General features: G+C 52.8%; 10 protein-coding genes across 10 annotated transcripts; 6 read left to right on the forward strand and 4 right to left on the reverse strand.

Annotated features, from left to right (window-relative positions):
• Positions 1 to 3: 3 nt before the first annotated feature.
• On the forward strand, positions 4 to 2393 carry N0V89_008489 (uncharacterized protein; the record flags this gene model as incomplete). The annotated part of the gene is made up of 5 exons (XM_056217244.1): positions 4 to 76; positions 128 to 284; positions 338 to 638; positions 691 to 1122; positions 1170 to 2393. The coding sequence occupies 5 exons, from the start codon at positions 4 to 6 to the stop codon at positions 2391 to 2393; spliced, it is 2187 nt and encodes a 728-aa protein (XP_056068800.1).
• Positions 2394 to 5185: 2792 nt separating this feature from the next.
• N0V89_008490 (uncharacterized protein) lies at positions 5186 to 6532 on the reverse strand (the record flags this gene model as incomplete). Its single annotated transcript, XM_056217245.1, has 1 exon — positions 5186 to 6532. The coding sequence occupies one exon, from the start codon at positions 6530 to 6532 to the stop codon at positions 5186 to 5188; it is 1347 nt and encodes a 448-aa protein (XP_056068801.1).
• Positions 6533 to 6829: 297 nt separating this feature from the next.
• On the forward strand, positions 6830 to 8375 carry N0V89_008491 (uncharacterized protein; the record flags this gene model as incomplete). Its single annotated transcript, XM_056217246.1, has 3 exons — positions 6830 to 6872; positions 6981 to 7391; positions 7444 to 8375. 3 exons carry the CDS (start codon positions 6830 to 6832, stop codon positions 8373 to 8375), a joined length of 1386 nt encoding a protein of 461 aa, XP_056068802.1.
• A 302-nt stretch (positions 8376 to 8677) lies between these two features.
• On the reverse strand, positions 8678 to 9285 carry GOT1 (Golgi Transport; the record flags this gene model as incomplete). The annotated part of the gene is made up of 4 exons (XM_056217247.1): positions 8678 to 8990; positions 9061 to 9109; positions 9177 to 9203; positions 9255 to 9285. The coding sequence occupies 4 exons, from the start codon at positions 9283 to 9285 to the stop codon at positions 8678 to 8680; spliced, it is 420 nt and encodes a 139-aa protein (XP_056068803.1).
• A 752-nt stretch (positions 9286 to 10037) lies between these two features.
• On the reverse strand, positions 10038 to 10625 carry IES6 (chromatin-remodeling complex subunit ies6; the record flags this gene model as incomplete). The annotated part of the gene is made up of 1 exon (XM_056217248.1): positions 10038 to 10625. The coding sequence occupies one exon, from the start codon at positions 10623 to 10625 to the stop codon at positions 10038 to 10040; it is 588 nt and encodes a 195-aa protein (XP_056068804.1).
• A 1192-nt stretch (positions 10626 to 11817) lies between these two features.
• ARP5 (Nuclear actin-protein involved in chromatin remodeling) lies at positions 11818 to 14191 on the forward strand (the record flags this gene model as incomplete). The annotated part of the gene is made up of 3 exons (XM_056217249.1): positions 11818 to 11989; positions 12041 to 12361; positions 12438 to 14191. 3 exons carry the CDS (start codon positions 11818 to 11820, stop codon positions 14189 to 14191), a joined length of 2247 nt encoding a protein of 748 aa, XP_056068805.1.
• A 1208-nt stretch (positions 14192 to 15399) lies between these two features.
• N0V89_008495 (uncharacterized protein) lies at positions 15400 to 16171 on the reverse strand (the record flags this gene model as incomplete). The annotated part of the gene is made up of 2 exons (XM_056217250.1): positions 15400 to 15860; positions 15922 to 16171. The coding sequence occupies 2 exons, from the start codon at positions 16169 to 16171 to the stop codon at positions 15400 to 15402; spliced, it is 711 nt and encodes a 236-aa protein (XP_056068806.1).
• A 2003-nt stretch (positions 16172 to 18174) lies between these two features.
• Positions 18175 to 19288, forward strand: RPL7_2 (60S ribosomal protein L7; the record flags this gene model as incomplete). The annotated part of the gene is made up of 6 exons (XM_056217251.1): positions 18175 to 18188; positions 18263 to 18372; positions 18558 to 18712; positions 18768 to 18903; positions 18952 to 19033; positions 19087 to 19288. The coding sequence occupies 6 exons, from the start codon at positions 18175 to 18177 to the stop codon at positions 19286 to 19288; spliced, it is 699 nt and encodes a 232-aa protein (XP_056068807.1).
• Positions 19289 to 22240: 2952 nt separating this feature from the next.
• On the forward strand, positions 22241 to 23572 carry N0V89_008497 (uncharacterized protein; the record flags this gene model as incomplete). Its single annotated transcript, XM_056217252.1, has 1 exon — positions 22241 to 23572. One exon carries the CDS (start codon positions 22241 to 22243, stop codon positions 23570 to 23572), a length of 1332 nt encoding a protein of 443 aa, XP_056068808.1.
• A 1797-nt stretch (positions 23573 to 25369) lies between these two features.
• Positions 25370 to 26667, forward strand: N0V89_008498 (uncharacterized protein; the record flags this gene model as incomplete). The annotated part of the gene is made up of 2 exons (XM_056217253.1): positions 25370 to 25563; positions 25620 to 26667. 2 exons carry the CDS (start codon positions 25370 to 25372, stop codon positions 26665 to 26667), a joined length of 1242 nt encoding a protein of 413 aa, XP_056068809.1.
• Between the last annotated feature and the right edge of the window lie 320 nt (positions 26668 to 26987).

The following is a 26987-nucleotide window of genomic DNA, read 5'->3' on the forward strand; positions in this document are numbered from 1 at the left end:
CTCATGGCGAAGAGTCAGGCCCTACAGACGAACATGGACGTTGACTATGTAGTTGTCTACCGCTTTTTGAAGACAGGTAAGTGCAACAAAATATTATATGGAAGCGGTTGGGATTAAGACGTCACAGATAAGACAAAGGCGGTCGAGCAGTTCGAGAAGCTCGTTGAGGCTCTCTCCGCAATTGGGTTGCAGACAGAGGTCCGCAATGGAGACTCGCATTCTGTTTTGCTGTTTGTGAGAGTCGCGTCCGACGAGCACTTATATGGTGAAGTATACAGGTCACGGTACGTGCAGATTTTGTCAAATCGTGTGCTTTCCCTGATGATCCTTCTTCTAGAGTCCGCGACTGGATCCACGGCGTACGAGCGGCTGCCCCTCCCAAAGAGACCCGCGAAGCACTCGAGGCCGAACCCCTCTACGAATCCGAGCGCCTACGTATTATATACCAGCTCATCACAAACCCGGTATCCGAGGGCGGGGCAGGCATTACGCCAAAAGAGGGGGAGTGGGAGGGCGTGGATTCGATATTCGCGTTGCACGATCGTGCATACAACGCTGATTGGATCAAGAAATGGAGATCGTCCTTTTTCCTTCAGACAGAGGACCTGGACGAGATCCGCAACCGTTTCGGGGAGAAGGTAAGCTTACACGTGATAGATTCATTGGTATGATCTTTGACAAACTAGGCAGATTGCCTTCTATTTCGCTTTTACGCAATCGTACTTCTCCTTCCTGGTCTTCCCCGCGGCTTTCGGTACTGCTGCATGGCTCTTCTTTGGCCACTTCTCAGCCTTATATGGTATTGTGAGTTGTCTTTGGTGTATAATCTTTACCGAATACTGGAAACATCAAGAGGCCGATCTCGGCGTGCGCTGGGGTGTCCGTGGTGTATCACGCATAGAACACAAGAGGAGGGGTTTCCAACACGAGCATATCACCACGGATCCGATTACAGGGGAGCAGGTCGGAATTTTTTCGGTTCAGAAGCGACTGCAAAGACAGCTCCTCCAGATCCCGTTTGCAGTAGCTGCTGCCTCAGTGCTGGGCACCCTGATTGCAACCTGCTTCGGAATCGAGGTGTTTATCTCAGAAGTTTATAATGGACCACTGAAGTGGATCTTGGTAAGCTATCTTCACGTCGGTCTAGTTGTACTACTAACGGCGGTCAGGTCTTCATTCCCACTGGTATCCTCACAACGACCATGCCCATCCTGTCCGGTATCCTCACCAAGTTAGCCACTCAGCTTACTGACTTCGAGAACTACGAGACTCATGCTGCGTATGAGAACGCTCTTACACAGAAGATTTTTGTCCTCAACTTCATTACGTCCTACCTGCCCATCTTCCTTACGGCATTCGTCTACGTTCCCTTTGGTAATATCATTGTGCCTTACCTCGACGTCTTCAGCCTTACGGTCAGGCCATTCGCTGAGCACGAAAAGCAACTTCAAAGTCCTGGCGCTGACTGGACTATCAATCCGGACCGCCTTCGTAAGCAAGTCATCTACTTCACAGTAACCGCCCAAATCGTGAACCTAGGAATGGAGCTCATCGTGCCCTACCTCAAACGCGAAGGCACCTCCAAGTACAAGAAATTCCAATCTGAACGCACCGCAAAGAATGGTGGAACTTCTCCTGCCCCTTCTGTAAACGATCCACCAGAGGATGCCGCTTTCCTCGAACGCGTCCGCGAAGAAGTGGAACTAGAAGTCTACGATGTGACCACTGACATTCGCGAGATGGTCCTGCAGTTCGGGTACCTCTCTCTCTTCTCCGTCGTTTGGCCCCTTACCAGCGTTTCCTTCCTTATCAACGACTGGGTTGAGCTCCGTGCCGATGCCATTAAGATCTGCCAAAACATGCAGCGTCCGACACCCTGGCGTGCTGACACTATCGGCCCATGGCTCGACTCGCTCTCCTTCCTCGCCTGGCTCGGCAGTCTCACCACCGCTGCTCTTGTCTACCTCTTCTCCAACGACGGTCTCGGTCCGGACGGCACACCAGCTAATATCCGCGCCTGGGCCCTCCTCCTTACCATATTTCTGTCTGAACACATCTTCTTCGTTGTACGCTTCGGTATCCGCATAGCTATTTCCAAGCTCTCGTCTCCCGGTGTGCAGAAGGAGCGCCGCGACAGATTCCTTGTTCGGAAGCAGTATTTCGAGGAAAACCTTAAGGGTCTGGAGAGGTTGCCGAAGTTGAAGGAAGTTTCCGAGCAAATTACAAGGGAGAGCTTGGAGGAGGATGCGAGGAGGAGTAGTCTCAGCGAGAGTACGGCCGAGGAGAGGTTTTGGGCAAGACAGAGGGGTCTGAGGGAGACTGTCAGTGTGGGTAAGGACTTGATTCAACGGGCCGAGGTTGAGAAGAGCCAGGAGAGGAAGAAGGAGCTGTAAGCAGAGAACTTTGAGTCGTATGTGGATCTGTGTGGGGCGGAGATGAGCCTCTAGCGGTGGCTCCAGGGAGACTGATGATTGATGGTGCGTGAAGAGCACAACTGACACGATAATGATGGGAGGCGATCGTTCGTTGTTAGCGCGGAGTTTTGGTGCCGTCGGTATATAAGCTACATAAATGAGGATAGTGTTGTTTATTCGAATCTCCCAGCTAATCAGACATTCTTTTGAAATAGTAGAGGCCAAAGGTCAAGTACAGTATAGCCCACGAAACCATATTCGTCTACAGCTGCTAAGACTACCTGCATTGCGACACCTTTCCTGCCTCTGCTATTTACTAAACCTAGGACCGAGCATAGCAAGTGAGAAAATTGCAACTCCTACAGGGTGAAGCACTTTCAGTGAGTACCTTCACCTACAGTAGCCCGTGCACTGCTCTAGCTTCTCTGTACAATCTTCGGAACCCTTCGTCCACCCGCTCCAGAGCTCTCTCCATATTCGACTGCACTCATTGGCCAATAGCCCTCTCACCCAAATTCTCACCTTTCAAGTAAGTGGCTCTTGCGCTCCCTTAGCCACTTAGCCCTTCGTATAAATACCCTCCAACACCTCACCTGGAGACTTCTGCTTACGCTTAATAGCAAAAGATCATTTAACCACACCAAATCGTTCTTCCGACCCCAAATTCCCTTGGATACCTTAAACATGCGCTTCTTAGTCGCTCTCATCTCCGTCGCGGCTCTCGTGGCCGGTGCCTTCGCTAGTAAGTCCCATAATAGTCAACCTTGTCTCCAAAGAAAGTTGCTCATTCAACCATAGGCCCGGCTAGCAAGCACGACAACGTTGAAAACAACGCCACCGCTCCCAAAGTTGCCGACAACAGCGTCTGGACCTCTAACGTCTTCGACGGCCGCTGCAGGTCCTGCCACGACCACATGAACAAGTGCATGTCCAAGTGGCCATGCTGGTTCTACAACTGCCAGCCGGACTGTAACAAGGAGGTTTGCGAGCAAATTCCTGAGGTGAGTGACACCCAGTTACTTGAAAAATGATGAGATGCTGACGAAGGTGCAGTGTCGTCAGGGCTGCGGCTTCCACTGCTAGTGGAACACCACGGGTTTGACTTATTCGAAATGTCGATAGCTCATCCAGAGCTCCATTCAAGGGAGTTAGTGGAAATTTTCTGAACGGCACATGAGGTCTAACTACATTGCACGGCGTTCGGCTTTTGTTACCCTTGGCGTAACGGTCGGATTTGCATAGGGTGGGGCACTTCTGCCCGATCTTGCTCGTCAGCATCATTCAGATAGAGAATCAAGACTTCATTGTCATCGAGCTGTTTCGCTCCTTCCGAATCTGTGTGTCCTTTCGTCCGATGATCCCGATGGGTAGATGCTTCAATATATTGTTGGTGACTGCGCTACAGCACAAATCTGGATATGATATTATCATAATATAAGGCAAGAGAGCAATGCAACCTCTGGCTTCACATGATCGCAAAGTACTAACACAAAACTGCAAATACCCCTTGGTACCCTAGGAGGGCAACACAGTACCAGATGTTTCACGTAGTGTTGGGAAGGATGCAGGTCCTTGCGCACGGAAAGGGCACTGACAGCACAGTACCTTCTGTCAAAGCCTGTCATCGTGCGGAGGCTTATAGAATCATAAATGTTTGTACACCTACCTGCCCCCTTCCCACTTCTCGTGGGTCTTCGAAGTGTTCCGGTGAGACTCCAGCTTGCTTTTCAGATATTCGAACGCAGCTTCCCGGGATTGAGCTTTACACCACTGCCATCCCACGATGATGTGACCCATTCCCACAATTCTAAAGCCCGCAGTGCATGTGCACTCCGCCAATTTCCAAAACGACCTCGTCTGCGCCATCTACTCCTGATTACTGCTCATGTCGACAACCTCATCATTCTCAGCTTCAGTGGCCCTGGAGAAATTGATTGTGTCTTCTTTCAAGCTTCACCATGCGCATCTACACCTGTTCGATTGCGGCCATCTCCGCAATTGACTTTGCATTCGCCAGCGTGTTCACCATGGCTTTCTGTTCGCCTCTCAGAGGGAGGTGTCCTGATCGCGCCTTCGTACAGTCCCCATCGCAGTACCTGGCGCAAGTGAGATCTTCACCACTCAATCGTTGCGTCGGAATCCTCAGATTAACCTCGCCCCGTGGCCATTTGACCTTCAATGTGCCGATACATGGACCGAGAAGGACGGAAAGGGGCCAATGTGCAGGTGGACGGTATCACATTGCCCTCTGATGTCTAAAGATGATTTCGCCCCCCTCCATTTTTCCTCGGCTGCGGTTGCGATGTGTGGAGCATGTACGGATCATCGATTCCACTATCCATCGTGTTTCAGGCTGACATGAGCATAGCGCTTTCGCCGGTGGTGGACCTGCTCTCATCGCCAGTAGCACAGATAAGAACCATGACTGGCAAGGCAAATTGGGAGTCCCAAGCTTTCGCTATCCAGTGTTCCCTGGTAAACCGGAGTAAGAAGCAGGTATAGGTGAATGGGACACTAAGCGATCAGCATGAGCACGAAGGTGGAGAGACAAAGGTCGCCGCCCTCGCCGCACCGGTTAAAGATGCGCAGTGGGCTATTCAGAGGCCCCCCTACATGTTGTCTTGATGTTATGACGTTGAATGCCTCTCTGATTTAGATGGCTATAGCGATCTGGGAGAGACGCGCTTCGAATATGTTCCAGGACATACAACGTAGCGTGGCAACAGTTGGCTAGCTACGCCTAATCCATTTGAGTCCTTCCGACTGTTTGTCTATGCTACTCTTAACTGGAATCCTGCACCCGCCTGCTCTTCCTCTCGATTCGCAAAGATGCCACTAAAGTCCACATTCTGCATCCCAGGCGCCTGCCCCCTCTTCGGCGCATTCGGACTCCTCGTCCTCCTCTTCTCCTGCCCAGCCTTGCTCGGAAACGTAGGAAACATCTCCATTGGCTTTGGCTTCGGCTGCTCCCTAAAGTACATATGGTCCAGCACCTCATCTGCGGTGGGTCTATGCTCCGGATTGGGGGACAGCAAACTCATAAGTAGATCCGCCCCCACGTTGGTCAAGAACGGGAACTTCGTCCTGATCACACCTCCACTCTTTGCGCCCGAGTCCCGCGGTATCTTGAGACCTTTCGCGTTAGGCAAGCGCCAGAACCCAGGCCAGTTGCGGTCCGTGGGAAGGCCGCAGAGAGCGAATATACGGCTCAGCTCGTCGACTTCGTTCTTGCCTTGTAGGATGGGCTCCTTGAGGAGAAGCTCGCCGAATATGCAGCCCAGGCTCCACATGTCGATCTCGGTGCTGTATTGATCGGTGCCCAGAAGGAGCTCTGGGGCGCGGTACCACAGCGTCACAACGAGCTGTGTAAGGCGTGCGTTGGGAGGTGGTATGTAGCGCGCCATGCCGAAATCCGCGATCTTTAAGTGGCCGTGGTTGCTCAGAAGAATATTTGATGTTTTAAGATCACGGTGAAGGATGTGATTTGAATGCAAGAAGGAAAGCGCAGATGTGAGTTGTTTGAGCAGCGTCTTTATCTCGGAAGCGAGAAACGGCTCCGGCATGTCTTCCTGCAGCGTCTTGAGGTCGTGCTCGAGGAACTCCATGACGAGGACGACTTCGGAGGGATCCGAACCGGAAAGCACTTCGTGCAGGGAGACGATGTTTTTGTGGCGCGCGCGTTGGAGAATGGTAATCTCGCGAAGGGCGGTGATGGGGAAGCCGTCTTGACGTTGGTAATCCATCTTTATTTTCTTGAGCGCGACGACGGAGCCGGTGGAGATTTCGCGCGCACGGGAAACCCAACCGTAGGAGCCTTCTTCGATGTTGTTCAGGGTTTCAAAGTTGGAGACGTGTCGGCATGGTCCCCAGCCTCCGCCTTCAAAGCATAGTAAGGTCCTTTCTGCTGGTGGCTCCTTGGGAATGACTTCTTGGGAAGCGGCGTTATCGGAAAACCGTCGCCGCTTTGCTGGGCGTGATTCCATTTCTCTTTCTCGGGCTGCTGCTGCTTGTTCGGCTTGTTGCCTCTGGAACTTGAGGCGCTTCTTTTCTTCCTTCTCTTTCTTCCGGCGTAGATCCTCCGCCTTATCAACATCGTCGTCTGCCCAACGTGACGCCATGGTGTCCTGTTCTTTCTATTCCTCGTAATCGGAACTCAAAGTCGAATGTTGCGGTGATTTTGTGGCGTTGAATAGCACGTGGTAAGGCGTGGGCGATGGTCATAGCTCCCACGTTCCGAACGTTGAACTTTTTGGTCCCGAGAACAACATCATGGAATTCCGATAACGATTCGAAATGAGAGCGTCTTCTCTCAATCTACTCCGCAACGCGACAAGGTTCGCAAGTTCCCAGGTATTGAGGCCCGGAGTTGTGCGACATGCAGTACGGTGGTCATCAAGCGACTCGGAAGAGCGACAATGGTCAACACCGCTCGCAAGGACATTAGCCCAAGCAATAGAGGTATGTTTAACTCCTCTCCTGTAGATGATCTTTGACTGATAATGTGTTAGACCACTGGCCCTGTTTCGGTAGCCTCGTACATGCGCCAATGCCTAACGTCCGACCAAGGCGGATATTACACGCGCCAAACCTCCGGCCACGACCAGTTCGGCACGAAAGGTGACTTCATTACATCCCCCGAGATAAGCCAAATTTTCGGTGAATTAGTCGGCATATGGCTTTACACAGAGTGGTTGGCGCAAGGCCGGAAAGAGAAGGTACAGATAATCGAAGTGGGACCTGGAAGAGGAACATTAATGGATGATGTGCTAAGAACGATCTCGAGCTTCAAACCGTTCGCGCAAAGTGTCGAAGCTATACACATGATTGAAGCCTCGGATGACTTGCGGAAACAGCAAGCAAAACGACTGTCTGGAACAGAAGAGCCACAGGCGTTCGAACTGGGTTGGAGAGCGCCGTGCAAGTACATACCAAATTGTACTGTCACCTGGTGCGAGGATCTCAGATTTGTACCCAAAGGTATGCCGCCTTTCCTTGAATTTGTACCCAGAAGTGCTGACCCATCAAATAGACGAGACATCCACACCGTTCATCCTCGCCCACGAGTTCTTTGACGCACTCCCAATCCATGTCTTCCAAAACGTAGCCAACTCCACCATCCCCACTGCTTCCAAAACGATAACTCCAGAGGGGCCTATACAACCTCGAACAGGACCACAAGCCCCAAAGAATCAATGGCATGAGCTCGTAGTTGCACCCATCCATGAATCGCAGATGTCTCAAACCCCCAACGAGGACGGCTCACCATCACCGGATTTTCACCTGACCATCTCGAAATCGCCCACAGCACACAGCCTCTACCTACCGCAAACCTCGCCCCGTTACAAGGCCCTCCAGGAAACTACCGATGCCATTATAGAAATATCCCCCGAGTCACTCTCCTACATCTCCGACTTCGCGGTGCGGATAGGCGGCGCGAATTCTCCTTCTGTTGAGAGTAAATCCCCAATCCCAGCCAACGCATCAATAAACCCGAAATCGAAACCAATTCCGACGTTCCAGAAGCCGGTTCCCTCAGGTGCTGCTCTCATACTAGATTATGGCCCCGCATCCGCGATCCCCGCTAACACCCTCCGCGGCATCCGCTCCCACCGTCCCTGCTCCCCATTTGTATCCGCAGGTCTCGTAGACATCAGCGCAGACGTTGATTTTGTCGCGCTGGCGGAATCTGCCTTAGACGCGTCGCCAGGTGTGGAAGTACATGGCCCTGTTGAGCAAGCTTACTTCTTGTCTGCGCTGGGGATCCTGGAGAGGGCAGAGCGGTTGTTGAAAGGTGCGGGGAATGAGAAGACGAAGGAGAGGCTGGAGACGGCGGTGAAGAGATTGGTTGATAGGGGGCCGACCGGGATGGGGAGGATTTATAAAGCGATGGCTGTGGTGCCATTTGTGGAGGGAAGCAAGGTTAGGAGACCTGTCGGGTTTGGGGGGAGTGTTTTTCAATGATCGAACACTATGTATGAGAGGTACAATATGTAGAACATGTACAGTTAAGGCTAGTCCTTGATCATTGTACGAGCAAGCTCGCTAATACTCATCTAAAGCTCACTCGAACGGCGTGTGGTATTCCTTTTACCAAACAAATTCTCCTTCGAACGCCGGTATATACCTTCCATGCTGATGTCGTCTTCACGTCCTCTAAGCTTCCAGCTATCTTACGCCGGCCCATCCTAGTCCAACATATGGTACAGCCAAATCCTCGAATTTTTCCTACCATCCTGCCCTTCCTTTCCAATTTACCTCTCTCTTCAAACCGGCAGTTCGCTATTCCTCGAGACCGCCCCGATCCTCTCCAACGCCCTCGCAATATACGGTCCCACCACCGGAATATTCCCCACGAACCCCGCTATCGTCGCAAAGAAATCTCCGAACAGCACCGCTATCCCATACAACTCGATCAGGAAACCGAAGAACGCCCAGCGAATAAGGATGAGAATGATGCCGGCGGCGAATGCGGCAGTGCCTTTCCACTTCTGGCGGCGCGCGAAGAAAGAGGCGGTCTTTTGGAAGCCGATTATGAGGGTTAGGCCGATGATGAAGAGGATGTTGCCCATGGCGAGCCTGGGGGAAGTCAGCATATGTACGTACGTCGATGCGCCACTTTGAGCATCAAGGGCCTGAGTGAGCGTACATCGATCGATCAAAAAACATCATGACGCCGCCCAGTAGAAAGAAGCCGCCTGCTCGCGTGGTCAGTCGTGGTTATCGCGCAGTTCGTTTTCGTTGCGGTATTGATTGCATACCTACCCCCTGAACAGAAGGCGACCCCAATCTCTATGAACTGTTTAGTGTTTGCTCTGTGTTTACGTATTGGAGCTCACTTACTTTGGGTATCAGTGAGCCACATGGTCGGCATCTTGAATAGTTTTGCGCTTTGCGCTGAGGGAGATTGGGGAGAATCTATTCGAAGAAGATGCGACAAACGACTTCGGAGCGACTGCTGCCGGGCCTGGAAGTTCTATCTGGCCTCAAAGGTCCACTGGTAGTATCTGGAAGTCGGGAACTTGTTCGTTTCGTGTCCCTTTGGTGAGCTGGGAGTCGTTGATCCACGGTCCGTGCGTGAACCAAAACCCTGGTCTAGCGCGAACGACTCAACGGGAGTCCGCATGATTTTCGAGAGGTCTGTTTCATCACTCTCCACGAACTTCGCAAAGTATACTGAGTGTTGTCACGGTGCAATGCAGCAGCTTTCCAAACGCAATCTGTTCTTGACATTACAATTCCTAGTAACCCTACTCACATCTTACATCTTCCCAAGAAGCGACAGAATCTTGTGTAGAAACGCCCTGGCCGCAGCATGCTTCTACGCTGCTGTAACTAGGAACACTTTCCGTGTGTTCCTGGTACCCCGTCATCGGCGAAGAACAAACAGTCCACGATTAAGCCGGAGCGCCTTCTTGAGCCTTGTCCTGAGAGGGGCTTGGTGGGTGGAGTGAGCTTGACTTTGTTGGCCTAACATATCTTCATATTGTCATGTGCATATTTCACATCGATGTGTAACACCTCCATCCTTTGGATTTGTCCATGGATCTTACTCAGTATTCAGACAATGTGAGAGTGAATCTGCCACCCATGTAGTCGTACGAGCCGCTCAAGCAGTTTCGCCGTTCACTTCAATACTGTGTGTGCACCTCTCGCACCGAGATACCCCTCAACAACGTTCTGTGGCATCGTCCTTATGACGCCAAATACTTCCTTGTCGTGATAACGTAATCTGGTTTTGGGATCCGTGTAGGGTGCTGATAGCCCTGTAATGTCGCAGTACCTCCTCTGACTACTCGGATGAAAGCTCGGTGCACTCTCAATGTTCGTATACGTAGCTGCAGGCCCTGTGCTATTCCCATGCGCAAGCCCTGTTCCGCCCCCAGCAGTCCGTAGATTCTTTTCCAGCACAAGGGTACTCAGGCTTTGAGCAGCTTGTGCGATGTTTGGGGGTCGACCGACGGGGGTTGCGGTGCCGGTGGCACCTTCGGTATGCGGTACGGCAGGCGTAGAGGCGCCGCTGTTGTTCTGGGTAGCCATAACGGAGGCTTCTTTGCGCGTGGCATCGGCGATGATCTGCTTGACATTCTTGTTGCGACGTTGCGGCGGCTTCCAGTGTGAATTGCGGAACGGCTTGTGGACCTTGTAGATGTCGAGCTGATCGAGGAGAGCTTGATGCGTGTGCTCGTCGGAGGCCGCAGTGAGAGGCGCCATGATGCAGCTATACAGGGAGCTGTAGCCAGCCGACACGGTCGAGGTCGATCGCAAGATGCGGCGGTGGTTCGCAAACGCTTTTCGTAGCTTGAGCGGCAAGCTATGAGGGGTTATCGCAGGAGCGTAGAGAGAATGCGAGGATGGAGGTGGTTGTGCTGCTTCTCAAGGCGCTTTCGCGCCTACCGTTCACCATGCATCAGCCCATACCTAAACCTTGGCGTCAACTATTTGGGTAACCCCACGCCCCACGTAAACAAGACGACAACCTCGTTCACACCAGCACTTTGAACTGCACGACTCAAGGTCACGTAGATATGGTATCTTTGCCATTTGATATTTGACCTAGGTATCTAACGTCACATAGGAAAGCCCACACGAGCACCAGCAGAGTCTCTTGCTTTCGCGTATAATTGTCAACGTGGTAAGGCAACACACGGAAGCCCGCCGAAAACATGCTAATTGGCGCGTAGGAGAAGCTCAATGAAGCCATCATGACCTTGAATAAGAACTTGCAGGAGATCAACATTGCAAACATGGACACGGAGCTTGTGTCTCAGATGTTCAAAAACTATCAATCCAACGTGCTCTTTCACCTTGAAGGTATGTACCATGTAGCTCACGTAGACCAAATGAAAGGATGCTTACTCTTTTCCAGCTACCAACGGGCTGAAGGATCCGGCATGAGGAGCGGCACTGGGAGGAAACAGTTGGACCGGATCGAATCATCTGCCGCCTAGGTATTCACTCTCGAGCTCCATCTATTCAACTTCTGGCTAGCCTTCATAGAGGATATGGTTGGACCATTGCGCGCGCAAGCAAGAAGGGATGGTGCGTCGTAATGATGGATACACAATCGAAGGTCGAGTGCATGAGTTTAGTTTGGTTGAGCTAGGATGCGGAGGCACTGTATGGATTGCAGACACATCAACGGGTACTCTGCAGTTCTCATCATTCTTAATATCTTCGTTGGTTGTAAAAGTTCATTGTAGCCAACATCGTCTAAGTGAAGGTTGCCGTTTATGGGATGGTGCATGGACCGCGGGTGACGCGCCGCAAGTGAGGAACCTCAGCGCGCAGGCAATGTAGTACGCCTCCGTAAACGCCGTACTCTCACTCAAAGCTCACCACTACAAACATCGCGACATGCAATAACGCCTCGATTTCCAGCTTCCACGTCAATACTCCCAGCGCAATGGCGCCCTCCGCAACCGCAGGTATTCCTCCGCCCTCTGGTCGCAACTCTCCCAAGCCGCCGCCCGCGAAGATCTGGAGTGTCAGCGAACCGCCTTTCGAGGGTTTTAAGCCCATTGACACCGAAGGCTATGCGCGCAGCAACCGCGAAACAGCCATAGTTATCGACAATGGTAGCTTTGCACTTCAATGCGCATCCCTCAGAAAGTGCTGACAGCTGCCAGGCTCGTCCGCAGTCCGCGCAGGCTGGTCTTTCGATGCGAATCCCCGCTTGTCATTACGCCCTCTCGTAGCTAAATACCGCGATCGAAAACTCGCCCGTACCTTCACCTTCGTCGGCTCGGACGTCTTTAGCGATGGCACGGCCCGGGGCCAGTCGAAGAACGTATATGAACCGGGGAGCAATGTCGTAAACAACTGGGATGTCATGGAGGGTTTGCTTGACTACTGCTTCATCAAGATGGGCGTAGACGGCAAGAACGGTAGCATAGACAGGCCCATCGTCATGACGGAGCCTGTCGCAAACTTGGGATACACAAGAAAGAGTACGTTTGGCTCGATTCGAGCGATTGGCACGAATGCGCATCTTTTGTGACAGTGTACTAATAGCGTAATATCCAGCCATGTCCGAAATCTTATTCGAATGCTACGGCGCGCCTTCTGTAGCATACGGCATCGACTCCCTCTTCTCCTACTCCTACAACGGCGGCAAGACAGGCCTTGTCGTCTCATCGTCATACACCTCCACGCACTTAATACCAGTCGTCAACTCCAAAGCGTTACTGTCGCAGTCGACGCGCCTCAACTGGGGTCGCTTCCAATGCGCCGAATACCTGCTTAAGCTCCTCCGTCTAAAGTACCCTTCATTTCCTGGCAAAGTCAGCGACCCGCAGGCCGAAGACCTTGTTCGTGAGCACTGCTATATCAGTCAAAGCTACGAGGAAGAACTATCGAACTATCTGGAGTGGACAGGGCTGGAAGATCGGGATCGGATCGTTCAATTCCCCTACGTTGAGCAAGTCGTGGTGCAGAAGACAGAGGAAGAACTTGCGGCAGCTGCAGAGAAACGCAAGGAGAGCGGCAGGCGATTGCAAGCCCAAGCCGCGAAAATGCGTCTGGACAAGTTAAAGCGGAAGGAAGAAGAATTTGAGTACTACCAGCAATTGCAGACCCAACTGCAAGACGTTACCAAAAAGGAATCTAAGCGGATATTAGAGTCCAACGACTTCGATGATGACGGTCAGCTGGAGAAGAAAGTTCGTGAGCTGGAGAAGGCGATACGCAAAGCAAGAAATAAGGACGTCGGCGATGTCGAAGAAGAGGTACAAGAAGAGCCCACATTCCCGCTGCTCGACAGGCCCGATGAAGAGCTCGACGAAGAAGAGCTAAAGCAAAAGCGCCAACAGCGGCTGATGAAGTCTAACTACGAGGCGCGTCTGCGTGCAAAGGCAGAGAAAGAGCGCGAAAAAGCACGTCTAGCAGAAGAGCAGCGACTTGATGACGAAAGACGTGAACAGGATCTTGAAGGGTGGTCAGCAGAGCGCCGCACGGCGCGACAAGCCATCATCCAGAAAATAAAGGATCGCGAGCGTCTGAAGGCCGAATTGGGCAACAGGAAATCTCTGGCAAATCAAATGCGGATGAAGTCCATAGCGAATCTCGCGTCCGATGCCCCCACCAAGAAGCGCCGGAGAGGTGGCGGCGACGATGATACGTTTGGTGCTGATGACGCAGATTGGGGCGTCTACCGCACCATTGCTACAGGCGAGCAGTCCGATGATGAAGAGGAAGAGGACCTGGGCAAGGCACTCAAAGAAATCGAGGGCCAGCTGCTCCAGCACGATCCCACCTTTACCGAAGAGTCCACACGGGAAGCGCAGATGGACTGGACAAAATCGTTACTCCATGCATTCATGCATGGTCCGTATCCCTTCGACCCAGAAAATCAAAAGGAGGCGCACCAACTCCATCTCAACGTAGAACGAATCCGTGTTCCCGAAGTCCTTTTCCAACCCAGCATTGCCGGTCTCGACCAAGCTGGCATTATCGAAATTGCGTCCAACATTCTCACTGAACGCCTAGCCGACAATCCGCACCGCGACGACGTTTTCAGAGACATTTTCTTGACCGGTGGCAACACACTCTTCCAGGGTTTTGAAGAGAGACTCGCGTCCGAGTTGCGAGCTGTACTTCCCGCCGAGCAAGAGCTTGTTGTTCGAAGAGCGGACGATGCAGTCTTGGACGCGTGGAGGGGAGCTGCGAAGTGGGCGGGCAAAAAGGAGAACAGGACTAACTTCATCACGCGGGCGGAGTTCATGGAGAAGGGAGGTGATTACATCAAGGAGCACAACGCGGGTAACGGTATGTCTTTCTAAACCTAAGCGCGGGTTTTGGAGAATTTCTCTTCGCGTCTCTGGGTGTACGAGTATGTATTAGTTCTGGATCAGGCCAGTACTTGGACAAGGTCACTGCTTCCCTAAGGGGCAAAGTAATATAAGTGAGTAAGCTCCAAATTGCAACGAGTATAGTGAACATCGCAGGCGAGCCTGTCTATGCCCGTACTCGATAGCCCTAAAGCCACAGAGAACAGGGCTTCCTACACATAGGTCTAGTGGTTACACCAAGCTTCCATGTTAGGAAGATCTGAACTTGCTGCTACGCCCGACACTCAAGCGGATGATTGAGTCTTGGTCAAAATGTATGCATTCACTCTCGTCAACAGCTTTGCGTATTTGCCGAAGATCATGAAACCCAAAGCTTTGACGCCCCCGTTAGCCCAACCTTGCACCCATCGCTGATTGTGAACAAGATCTCTTGCACGACGACACCCACTTCACTAATGTGAACCTCGAATAACAAGGCCTGTTCCCAGCTACATCTGCCATCGACTACATAAGCTCTGCCCAGACGCTCCCTTCTCCCCAACATTACCTCTGAACCCTCGGTCGTACCTTCCTCCGGAGGACCAAACACGAATTCTGCCACACATCCTTTGATCATGCAATTTCTCGTCCTTGCCTCATCCTTCCTCGTTGTCTTCGTGCACACCGCACCTACATCTGCCTCCGCCGTTGCCGCAGCCGGATACTACTACTGCGAATGCGAAGATCAACCTGTGTGCCCAAAGAAATCAACGCGATGCCGCGACATCTCAGTAGGGGATCTGGAGAAACGGAACCCGACGTGTTGTTGGTACGGGATAATCATCTGCAGTGTCTATGAGGTGGCTGTGGGATTGTGTTAGTGTTGTGTCGCATGGAGTGGCGTGAACCTAAAAGCTAAGGGTCCTAGGTTTAAGCTCGGTGATATTGTGAGGTGCTGCCAGTGTGTTTCGAGACAATGGACGAAGAAATAATGCCACTTGGCTGGAGGGAGCACCTGCCTGACTAAACCCTCAGACATCGCGAACAGCCTATCTAAACATTGTGTAGACACCATGCACATGAATTTGAGCAATGGGATATGATGATTGATTATTAAACATTAGTCTAGGATACCCTATTATGTCCAGATAAGAATATGGAAAACCCAAACCCACCCGTAGACCCATAGGAAATATTGTGTAAACGACACGCTTTGATGCTTACAGTTCGGCGAAGGCGAGCCACATCATACCAATAAAACCAGCGAATGTAGCCATCTTTCCGTTACCGAACTCCGACACAGCGGCGCCAGAGAACTCTGGGTTCTCAGGTTGAGTAGGGCTGCTGCCAGATCCTTCGCCTCCAGAGCCACTGCCGCCAGAACCAGGGCCAACCTCGCCTGAGCCAGGTGACCCTGAGCCGCTAGAGCTAGAACCTCCTGAACCGCCGCCCGAAGTACCGTTACCCTGACTGGTCTCAGAGGGAAGAACGGCAGTCTCGGTCTTGGTAGGAGCAACGGCTGTGCCGTTATTGAAGGGTGCAGAGGTGACGTTCATAGGACCGCCGGTGGAGATGGTGACGGGGATAGTGGTGGTTGAGACGGCAGATTCGGAGCCAGCGGTACCTGTGACGGTGACTACACCGGCGTTGCCGCAGGTGTTTACCGCGAAGTCATGATATTCTGAAGTCATGTTAGTGTCTATGCTTCAAAATTAACAAGGAGGGGGAGATGTCAAACTTACCATCAACATGCTCAGGACATTTATCTGATACCTCCTTACGAGCACCCAGGCGGTCGAGCTCGACACACATGCACGGGAAGTCTGCAGGATTGCACAGGCTCGTTCCGAGCAGTGGGAAGAGCACATCTTGAGAGCAGTCAGAGAGGCCACGGATGGCGCCTGGGATGTCTGGAGGGCTATGGGGGATCGCCGTCGAAAGGGTGACGAAGATGGTGGAAGAGAGGGTGAGCGTGTTGAGAACAGTAGACATTGTGGTGGTGCTGGTGCAAGTCTTGCAAGGTTCTGTCTTAGAAGATTCGCTCGTGGATTCGGTCTTCCAGGCCGATTCGGTGGATTGAACCGAGGGGAAAGATGTGGACGAAGGAGCTTCGGTGTACACCGCAGTTTCAAGCGTTGAAACGTAGGGGATAGTAGTTGTGATTGCAAACTCCGGGGAGGAGGTAGAAATAAGAGAGGAGGATTTGTGGTGGTGGTGTTTATGCGACGAGGAGCTCAAGACCAGGGAAGTACGAGTCCAGAAGTCTCTAACGTGCCAATGCATCTTGAAAATGACTAGATATATAAGTAAACGTAGCGAGTGAGGGGGTGGGTTGAACAATGCACGCGTTCAGAGACATAGATTATATGCAAGAGCCTGCGACATGTTGCTGGCTGCATGCGGTCGCGCGAACGGACTCATGAGAGGTAAAAATAGGCCGCGACGCATGCGGGCGAGCATCTTTGTTGGCGAAGTTTTAGTTTTCGCGTCGGCATCGTGAGGTTGTAGCGTGGTTGTCCGTTCCGGTTTCGTCGCATACTCTGGAATGTGGCGCGAACGGCTTCCTTTGAGCACCGTCACGACCTTCCGAAATCCTCTCGCTCTCCACGTCTTTGTCGAACTCTTTAGCTACCAGAGCTGTATTGTACGACGAGTCCAGCCGCACGCGCTTTTGGTCTTCGCGAGAAATTACATCGGCGGGCTCTGTACGTTTAAACTTCCTACAATCAGATCTTCTTGTCCCACCTCATAGAAACGCTGGTGGTAGTCTGTTGCGTATAGTATCGTGGGGACTTGTTCTTTCATTCGAACCCTTCGGAGGATGTTCCTTACTCGCCAGGTGAATTGCATAATAGTTGGCTTTAACATGAAATGCGGTCCCTATGCAATGGCGCCTAGAGCTCTGATCCATACACTGCCGATACTGATGCGCCAACAACGCAAGGGTCTTTCAGCGTTTCAGATATCCAACATGGCTCCAATGACTTCTAGTTCCTGCGGCTATGCATGGGCAGACAACGTCATGCTTTTGAAGTTGCTCGCTACGTGGGCCCTAGTGCTCTAGGGCCTCTGGATGGCATTGACGTCGACATTGTTCCCGCGCTCTGGGGTCGTCTGGTGAACCGCCAAAGAGTTGGGTGAATAATTGCTTGACTTTTGGGTCTTCTGGGGGATAGGAAGGATGATAATTAGTACAGTTTCGATAACTCGGGATCTGCGATGGTAGTGCGATGTATTGTGTGGCCTCTAATCGATTGAGGTTTTTGGAGGTTTGAAGAATGTATGCATACAGCGAAACAAAGAGGAAGGCGCTTAGAAAGCTCTCAGATTACATCATTGATGTGGCAGACAAAGCTGAGGGTGGTGATGGGAGTAAAGCAAACGGCACCAATACAAAGAGAAACTTAACATGTAGGGCCGAACAGTTAGAGTTCGACAGCGGTAGATGGTGAAAGGTTTGTCATCCGAGGCAGCCTCATCTTGGCACTTACGACCTTCCTTTGCCATTGTGATCAATCAATTTTTTACCTTGGGCGCACAAAATTTCGGGGAACCCTTGTCAGGGTGAACCCCACGGTGCTGTCCCAGGATGAATGAGACAAAAGTGAACTTGTGCGGCATCAGGAAATGCGTCGTACCGCATAGAAGTCATGAACGGGAGGTTCCGTCTCTTCCAGCGTGTCAACGCTTCGGCTCAACAGCGCAGATCTTGGGTAAATACGCTTGGGCTGCCTACACACCATGATAGCTCGAAAACGGAAGGATTTCATCAGAAACACGCAGAAAACTTCGGGTTGATGAGAGTGATATTAAGAGTGCTGGGTAGTACACTACCTGGGTAGTGTAAGAGCCTCCGATAGTGCCAAGCCGTACTACACTAGTGTAGGTGCTCCAGTATCTATGTAGCCTAGCGTCCCGCTTAGCACGAATTTCGAAAATCCAAAGTTCTCCTCGAAATATTTTCGAATGCAACAGCGGTCGCTGCAATTTGAACAATGGCGACTTCAACGTGAGTATCTGCTTTCGCGACCTTCTTGCTACAAGGCGGGTCCCTCCTTAGACTCTTACTAACCCCCCGCGCAGAACCGTGCCGACGCAGAACGACATCCTCGTCCCCGAGACCCTTCTGAAGAAGAGGAAGTCGCAGGAAAGGGCTCGCGAGGAGCGCGCTTTGGCTACGAAGGAAAAGAGAGGTACGCACCCAGCTGCTACACAAGGCGAGAAGGGCCGGTCGCGATGATGATAAGCACCAACACTTTCGACTAGACTTCGGTCAATGTTGTCGTACCGTTAACCATCTTTCGGGACTGATGCGACCGCCCTCTTCGAACCAATTGTAGCGAGATCTTGTAGAACGTCCGTGCTAATATTCGATCAGACAAGAACAAGAAGAAGAGGGAAGTGATTTTCACACGGGCCGAAAAATATGTGAAAGAATATCGTGACGCAGAGAAGGAGAAGGTCAGGCTGTCTCGCGAGGCAAAGAAAAATGACAGCTTCTATGTTCCGGAGGAACCAAAGCTTGTCTTCGTCGTGCGTATTAAGGGTATCAACAAGATCGATCCCAAAAAAGCGCAAGACCCTGCAGCTTCTTCGTCTTCTCCAGATCAACAATGGCGTCTTCGTGAAGTTGTCCAAGGCCACCATGGAGATGCTGAGAATTGTCGAACCCTTTGTCGCGTACGGTTACCCTAATCAGAAGTCTGTCCGCGAACTCATCTATAGTAAGTTCATTCCTCTTATCGTGCTGTCACATACTGATTGATTTGCAGAGCGCGGTTATGGTAAAGTCGACAAGCAGCGCATCCCGCTTACGGACAACGAAATCATCGAGGAGCAGCTTGGCAAATACGGGTACGGCCACACTTGGAACCTGCATTGTCCAGCATCCGCTAATATATGGCTAGCATGATCTGTATGGAAGATCTCATCCACGAGATCTACACCGTCGGGCCCAACTTCAAACAAGCTTCTAACTTCTTGTGGCCCTTCAAGCTCAACAGCCCTACCGGCGGCTTCCACAAGCGGAAATTCAAGCATTTCATCGAAGGCGGCGATCTAGGCAATCGTGAAGACTTGATCAACAACTTGATCAGACAGATGAACTAATTGCGATTTGTACGAGGGATGCGCCATGATTGGGATTGAAACAGATTCGAGCATGGATTTCTTTTTGGGAATACCCCACGATTGCATTTGCATGGCGTTCGGGATCTTTGGCGGGGGAACATTTGTGCGCCTCATGTGAGAAACGACTAGAGATTGATTGCGAAGTCAATGAAATGATTGCAGCCGCCAACCGTGGCAACTACACGAATCGAGGCCGGACACGGAATATGCAAATTGATGTACGCGTCCCGTGGTCAGCACCGGCGCACACAGCCTCGTGTCCAGCGTATGCTAGATGAACTCTGCAGCCAAGGCAACAGCTTGAGCCTGATTGCATCGCCATGTTGCGCGCGGTCTCAAGGCTGAACATGTAGGTGATGTTGACTTGGACGCCACCTTGACGATCTGCCTCTGGACAGGCGCGATCACCTGGTGCTTACCGTGAGTAAGACAGGTGTGTGTGCAGTGCACAACCTTGGAAGCCTCCCGCAGCCAGTGCGCCGCGGCTACTGCAGGTCGCATGTACAGGATATTGCAGTGGCAGCCGCGGACCATCACAACTTGTGAGAGAACGATCCGACACCCGTAATACGGCGCCGTATTGATCATCCGGAGTTAAGCTGGGTTTTCGGTCTCCCATTGCGCCCCCGCAAACTAAGCCTTCACAGCAAAAGCGTCAGTCTGAGTGTGAGCGACCCACGATTTCCTCGACGAGTCAATAACGGCCTCGCTGAACTTGTCACAGTCAAAGCAGGGGTGTCTCAACAGTCGCTCTGCATGTGGGAGGTGCAGTGTTCCCGTCGCCGAAGCTAATGTTGCCACCACCTGTGCGAGCCCTCTGACGACTGACGAGGATTTCGTTTTGGCGAAGCGCGCAGAGTCAGAAGCGTGGAAGTCTGCGGATGGGTGGCGGGATGACGCTCATCGTCTGACGCAGAGAGCCCGCCTTGCCGCCAATGCTCATGCTGCTGGCGGTGTTGGGTTCGCGTTGCGATTTGCGGAGAGCCTGATGGAGACGCCGCGATGCGCATGCTCATCATCACCTGCCAATATGTGTGCGGCATCGAGTCCAGCCCGGCCGGCCTTGGGCCGACACGAAGGCGCTTGCTTGACGACCATACGGGCAGTGACGGAAGAAAGGGTTCATGTGCACGACTAGGACCACATGGGCCCGCCACGGCATGCAGGCACACAGTTTTCATACAAGCACGGGGACCGACTTCCGCGCACGCTGTCAAACAGATGAGTCGGGCGGGGTGTACGCGTAGGCGTGTGGGCGCTGGTTGCCAATATACTTCACGGACCGATTATTGGCTTTATTTAGGGGAGCTGGAGTGACACACAGTCATCTCGAAGCTCAGATGAAGCCGGCAAGACGATGACAATTCCAGGCGGTGTTTCGCGCTGCAGGATGGGCCGGGAAAGATTGGTGCCTCGACGACACCCTTGGCACGGCAGTGAAGGATTCTAGCTTGTTTCCATGAGGGCTAGAGGCAAAGCGGAGACGTGGGTGCCTCCACCGCCAGTCTGCCAGCGTGGCTCGCGAAAGCACCGATGCTGTCCGTGACTGGACGAAGCCAGCGCCAATGAGCCCCTTATGGCGTTCATTGGGAGAGGCTTGCAGCGCCGGTGGAGCAATTCTCGAGAGCGTGCATCGACTTTGTGCTTGACGATGCTCTGGAGTCTGGCCTGAGTGGAGTCGGTGGAGCAGACTTTGTTGAGCAGTCTGGCGGCACACAGGACAGAATACACGCCGACGAACCGCGTGGAATGCTTGCAGGAGAACGGGGACGCAGCGCAAAGATGTAATGTAGCCTGCTCCTCAGGGTTCCAGGCCGCGACGCGAGGACGTCGGTACAGATTTGTTGGAGCCGGAGATGGCCATTCGGACGGCGGGCGCGGCCTGAAGAATGCCCCTAACTGGTTGATTATACACACCACCCTGAGAAATTCACTCCGTCACCACAACCGCTCCGCTCCTCGCCGCGCCCATCCCCTTGCTCTCCCTTTCCCCCTTCGCCTCTTCCTGCTCTCCCACCTCGTCATCTTCACCCCCAGGCAGCGCTCTCGACCCCCAGCCAGCCTCTCTGGCCGTGTAGCCGTGCAGCCGAGAAGTGGTCCTTGCACCCACTCGGGCGACCAACTGGGCCCTCGTTTGCTGAGCGTTTGCTCTCTTCGTCGTCACTCTTCCCATCGCAGTTTTCAGCGTTGACAAGCAGTGTTCGCCCTTCCAGAGCGCAGCCTCGATCGTCAACATCGACTTTGCTCGACCTCCGTCTGGCTCGCGCGTCACACTCCACCCAACAGACAGGGTCTCGTTGCTTCTGACACCCAGCGTCGCTGCACGAACGTCGGCCGCCTCATCCTTTTGCATCCGCTCTCCTGTGGCATTTACTCGGCGCCTTCCTTGGTTGAACCAGCTAGCTCTTCACCGTTTTGTTGGGTCGCCCCTGCCGTTCCACTTCGGCCTTCCGGTTTCCTTTGCTCCCCGACAACGCGACCTTCAACCTTCACTTTCGACGAACTATTGATTTAGACATCGTCCCGGACTCGCGTTTCAGTGGCGTCCGCTCGCACTGCGCGTCTCTAACCTAGGTCTCAGCTGCGACACACGCCGATTCTCTCGCCGGCTGCGCTGTGCCACCGACAACGACGCACTGTCTGCCCGCGACAGCATTATTACAATCCCGCCGCTTCTTCGACCGTCTCAAACGAACAACACTCTCTTGAACCACGATTTTCTTTGTGCATGAACGGAATTTACTAGAGCCCCGGTAAGCTCTTTCGCAGAGCGTACGCTCACCCTTCCGCGGTCCGGAATTGAAGAAACTGGTTAGCCATCTCTACTCGCAGCCTTCGCGGATCCCGCTCACATTGTCGCAGGGTATACCGGTATCTTCGTTCCTCTGCAACTGCATCTCCATCATGCCATCCTTCTACCCCCGACAGAACATGCCTCGGCAACTACCACTAACGCCGCCTGAGTTCGTACCCAGCTACCACTCGGGTTGCGGTGGAATGCCCTATCAACAACCTGCCTACGGCGGTCAGCCGGGCATTCGGTCGCATGATGATGGCTACGATTTTGCAGACCGCTACAACCAGCTGTCCATTGCGATGCCTCCTATGTACCCACAAGCAGGCACCTACCTGAGCAACGCTCCGCAGAGTCTGCCACCACCCAGTTCGTTCTACGAACCCAACGGCGCTACTATTCTTCCGCCGATGCGACACTCCATGGGAGATGCCGCTATTCAGCAACACCGCGTGCAAGAGCTCATCCAGCGCCCTGCCCAGCAACCGAAAGAGGAAAAGCCCGTGGGAGGTGTGTCCGCGAAGCTAGACTACGACATGGAAGTCATGACGGATTTCGTGTGCGAAATGGCTCTGGAGGTTATCACCCCTGGCCGCATGATGCCACCATCCTTCAGGAAATGGGTCCACCAGGTACTCTGCGCAACGAGGCTGCCATCTGCAACGATCATATTGAGCATGTTCTACCTCTCTTCGAGGATGCCTATGCTGGCTGGTCTCCCTAAGAACGACAACCATCTGTTCCGCCTCCTTACCATTGCCCTTGTACTGGGGAGCAAGTTTCTGGATGACAATACCTTCATCAACCGCTCCTGGTCGGAGGTCAGCGGCATCCCCGTCGCCGATCTCAATCAGTTGGAGATGGAGTGGCTCGTGGCTATCGAATTTAAGCTGCACCGCGATCCCGCGGAGCACCAAGGCTGGAACACTTGGTCCAACCATTGGAAAACCTATGAAGAACGTGCTGCTGAGCGAGCCGGCTGCCCCAACAAACTCAGCCCCATCGACACTTCGGTGCAGCGACAACGCTCGGTCAATAAGCCACTCCCACCGCTACCGATGCAGCAAGCCTACAACCCACCGTATGAGTATACGCCTAAGTCCGCGCAGCCCTCGTTCAACAACGGCGCCAGCTACTCGCAGTACGACCCTTGGCGAGCGGCCAATGAGCACTCTCCTGCTTCTGCTCCTACCACTGGTCCCACTACCCCAGAGTATTACGGCAGCGCGGGACCTTGGGCCCCGGAAGGGTACTCACGTCGCACCATGTTTGGGTTTCCACCCCTGTCTCAGACAGCTCCGAGCCAGGCCCAGCAGCCATCCAATTATGGCCCGCCTGCATACACGACGCAATACCAACCTCCTACCTGGAACGCTCACGGCGTTAATTGTGGTTGCATGTACTGCGCGCAAAGGCACCCGTCCTACTTTATGGCGCCCGGCTTCGGTCCCCAGGCTGTTGCTGTTTAGGACTCAGCTACCTTCGATGTGTCAGCCTGGGCCCTCTCAATGCCTGCTGAGTACCCTCCCGTCTGGGCTGTCGGGCATGTTCCACCCCCTAGATGACCTTCCTCACTGCCGTCATCACGACTCTCAAATTGTTTCACGACTTGCCTCTTCGACCATTACATATTGCTTGGCCTTTTACCTCATCCCAGCGATTCATCTGTTCAAAAGTTATTCCTTCGCACCGGCTCTTCACCCCCGGGACCCGATTTTCCAGACCCTGCTCGGTCGATCGACGATATCATGGTTGTCCCTCATTACGGAGGCCTTCGTCTATCTCATCGATTCATGTTACAAGGCGCTCATTCGTTCCCTTCTTGTCGCTATTTGAGATGCATATGCGCGCCCTCGGAGATTTGACGAAAACACGCAAGGCTTGCGATCATCTTGCATGATAGATTTCCTACCTTACATTTTGCGACACCGGTTTTTCATTGCTTGTTTCCGTTTAGACATTGGGGTGTGTCATGGTTCATCAGGAGCACTTCCAGCGAAATTGTGGGACCACGGCGTTTTGTTTGCTTGATCCGGTTTTCTACGATGCTTTTCATTCTACCAGCCACGCTTCGGGCGTGGGGTTTCGGGTAGTCTCCCTGTGCACGATTGTTCTTTTGCACTTCGCCACTAGATTGGCATTTGGGGGTTCATTGCACTTGTTAATGGTTTTGCTTTCGGCCTGTTGAAGGGTCGCGGGTACTGTCAGAGCGTCGATCGCGTCAGATCCGCCGTCCTAAGGATTTTGGCTGTACCTGTCCTTCAAGAGCCAACCAGTTTGCGGTCTTAAAGAGCTCACGATTTGATTCCCCTCCATCGCCTCCGTTTTCCAATTGCGGAGCTATAATTAATTGGCATCGGACTACGACGGAGCATTACTTTTTTTTCTTTGGGCGGAAAAGGCTTTGAGCTTATGAATTCTATACCAGTTGGCACATTAGGGACTTCGGAGGAACGGTTTGATATCGTGCTTTTACTACATCCTGCGAAAAAGCAGGGCCTCTTGGTAGCAGCATCAAAATGGAAAAAAGCTTGTCTGAGGAGCCGCTGCGTGTTACTCGATTGCCTCGCATTAGTTCGCCATGTTTTCGAGTCCTGTCGCAATGTGACTCCACTCTCGTTGTCGCGTGTCGTGATAGCCCGTCAACGGCATCGCTGCACAAGGACAGTCACGAATCTCGGGTCTCGACGTGCACCGTAGCAAGGTCTGGGGCCTCGTACGTTTGTGCGCGAGGCGGATCAAAAATATGTCCGGAACGTCGGGGTGCATCGATACTTCCGCCCACGGAGTTAAGTCCTCTCGGTTCCGTCTCTGCATTGCTGTAGTGGTGTCGTCATCGACCAATCACAAGCAGAAGCCCAATGGGCCGGCAAACGAGACGGCCAGTTTGATGTCCGGTTTGGCCTTTTCGACCGTTTCGGCCTTAAGAACATGGCCTTCACAATCGCTGTGCAGCATCGTCCAGGGTCAAGGACGAATTCAGGTTGTATATAGATTTGGTGGAGTGTCACTCCCGGGACATGTCCGCGTCTCTGGCCAACACTAGCACAACGAGTCTGAACGTGTTGAGACGCCAAATTCGCACGTTTACGCACCGAGAGAGTGCGTCAACGGCTTCCAGGTCTGTGAAAGAAAGGCCCTGGCGGAACTGGCACCGCAATACACATCGCCACTTCGGGCGACTTCCGTCTCCTAGGAACAGCTCACGGTCCTCACCACCAACAAAAGGCTGGTGGCAGACGCCTAGGTTTGCATTCACGGTCAAGATGAGTTCCGCGGGTGGGGCGGGTCTCGCGTCTGCGGGCCTGTATGCCGTGGTGAGCAAGCCAGCTGTTGTTGCAGCAAAGCCCGAAAATGCGGATGAAAAGGCACACCACTTGAAGGACGGGAAGGGTTTTATAAATCCATGGGACAGCTTCCGCGATTTCGTTGGGTGGAGGATGGGTGTGAGGCTATTCTGGTAAGCATCTCCTACGTGCATAACCATGACAAGGCCATGCCGACAATACCTAATAGGAGAAAACTCTCAGGCCAAGCTCGAAAACCAGACACCACTCCTCCCACAGTTCCAGTGGTCACCCCAACTTTCAGAGCAGGCAGGCAAGGCGGCAAGTTGCGAGCAACCTGGCTCGGGCACGCATGCTACTACGTCGAATTCCCCTCCGGTCTCCGCGTCCTATTCGACCCCGTATTCGAAGACTGCTGCGCTCCCGTCAATTTCAAGTCGTTCAAGCGATTCACACCTCCCCCTTGCGAAATCGAGGACCTACCCACCGTCGACCTGGTAGTCATTAGCCATAATCACTACGACCACTTGAGTTACCCTACGATCAAACGGATACAAGAAGCGTTCCCGCAGGCGCATTTCTTCGCGCCGCTTGGGAATCGGAATTGGTTTATCAAGAGCGGGGTGCCCGAGGGACAGGTGACGGAACTGGACTGGTGGGACACGAAGGACGTGAAGCTCCAAGCGAGATTCCAGGATGCGAAAGAAGTGGATGCGGTTTCTGTGAGCGACAGCGAGACAAAGGCGAAGAGAGAGGATATTACAGCGGTGGTAGGCGCGTTACCGTGCCAGCACGTCTCCGCTCGAGGCCCGTTCGATAAGTGCAAGACCCTCTGGGCGAGTTGGAGTCTCGAAAGTGGCGGCGCGAAAGTCTACTTTGCGGGAGATACGGGATACAGGGCTGTCCCTGAATCCACTCCCGAGGGCGATGATGGATATGGAACTGAGTACGCACATCTTCCACATTGTCCTGCTTTCGCGCAGATTGGCCAGCATCGTGGACCTTTCGATCTCGGACTTATTCCTATCGGTGCATATGAGCCACGTTGGATCATGTCGCCTATGCATGCAAATCCGCAGGATAGTGTGAATATCTTCGTCGATACGAAATGTAAGAAGGCATTAGGGATGCATTGGGGTACTTGGGTACTCACCGAGGAGGATGTAATGGAGCCACCGAGGAAGCTGAAGGAAGCACTCAGGGAGAAGAAGATTGAAGAAGACGGAGTGTTTGGAGTTGTTAACATTGGGGAGAGCAAAGAGTTCGAGAGTAAGTAAGTCGAAGTGGAGAGAAGATGGGAAGGTGTAGGGAGGCGCGACTGGAGCGCAATTTGTTGTAAGATATATGATATACGTGATGTTCGAGACGGCAGGCCCACCTTTTAACGGTAGTTGCAACATATTGATTTCGTTCACCTATTCACGCATGCCTATCGCACCCAAGTGAACGTGATGTTTAGGTGCAGGATCGCTTGTTGTTCACGGAGTAGACGTCGTTGTTCTTTGAGTTCCCTCCTTGTACGCAACTTTTCGCCGTTTCCAGAACGAGACACATCCGCTTGGTCTGCAGTTCTATCTCGAAAAGTACACAGCCACTT

This window comes from Didymosphaeria variabile (genome assembly GCF_027946475.1).
Source record: "Didymosphaeria variabile strain IMI 356815 chromosome Unknown scaffold_6, whole genome shotgun sequence".
NCBI classification, from domain to species: Eukaryota; Fungi; Ascomycota; class Dothideomycetes; order Pleosporales; family Didymosphaeriaceae; genus Didymosphaeria; species Didymosphaeria variabile.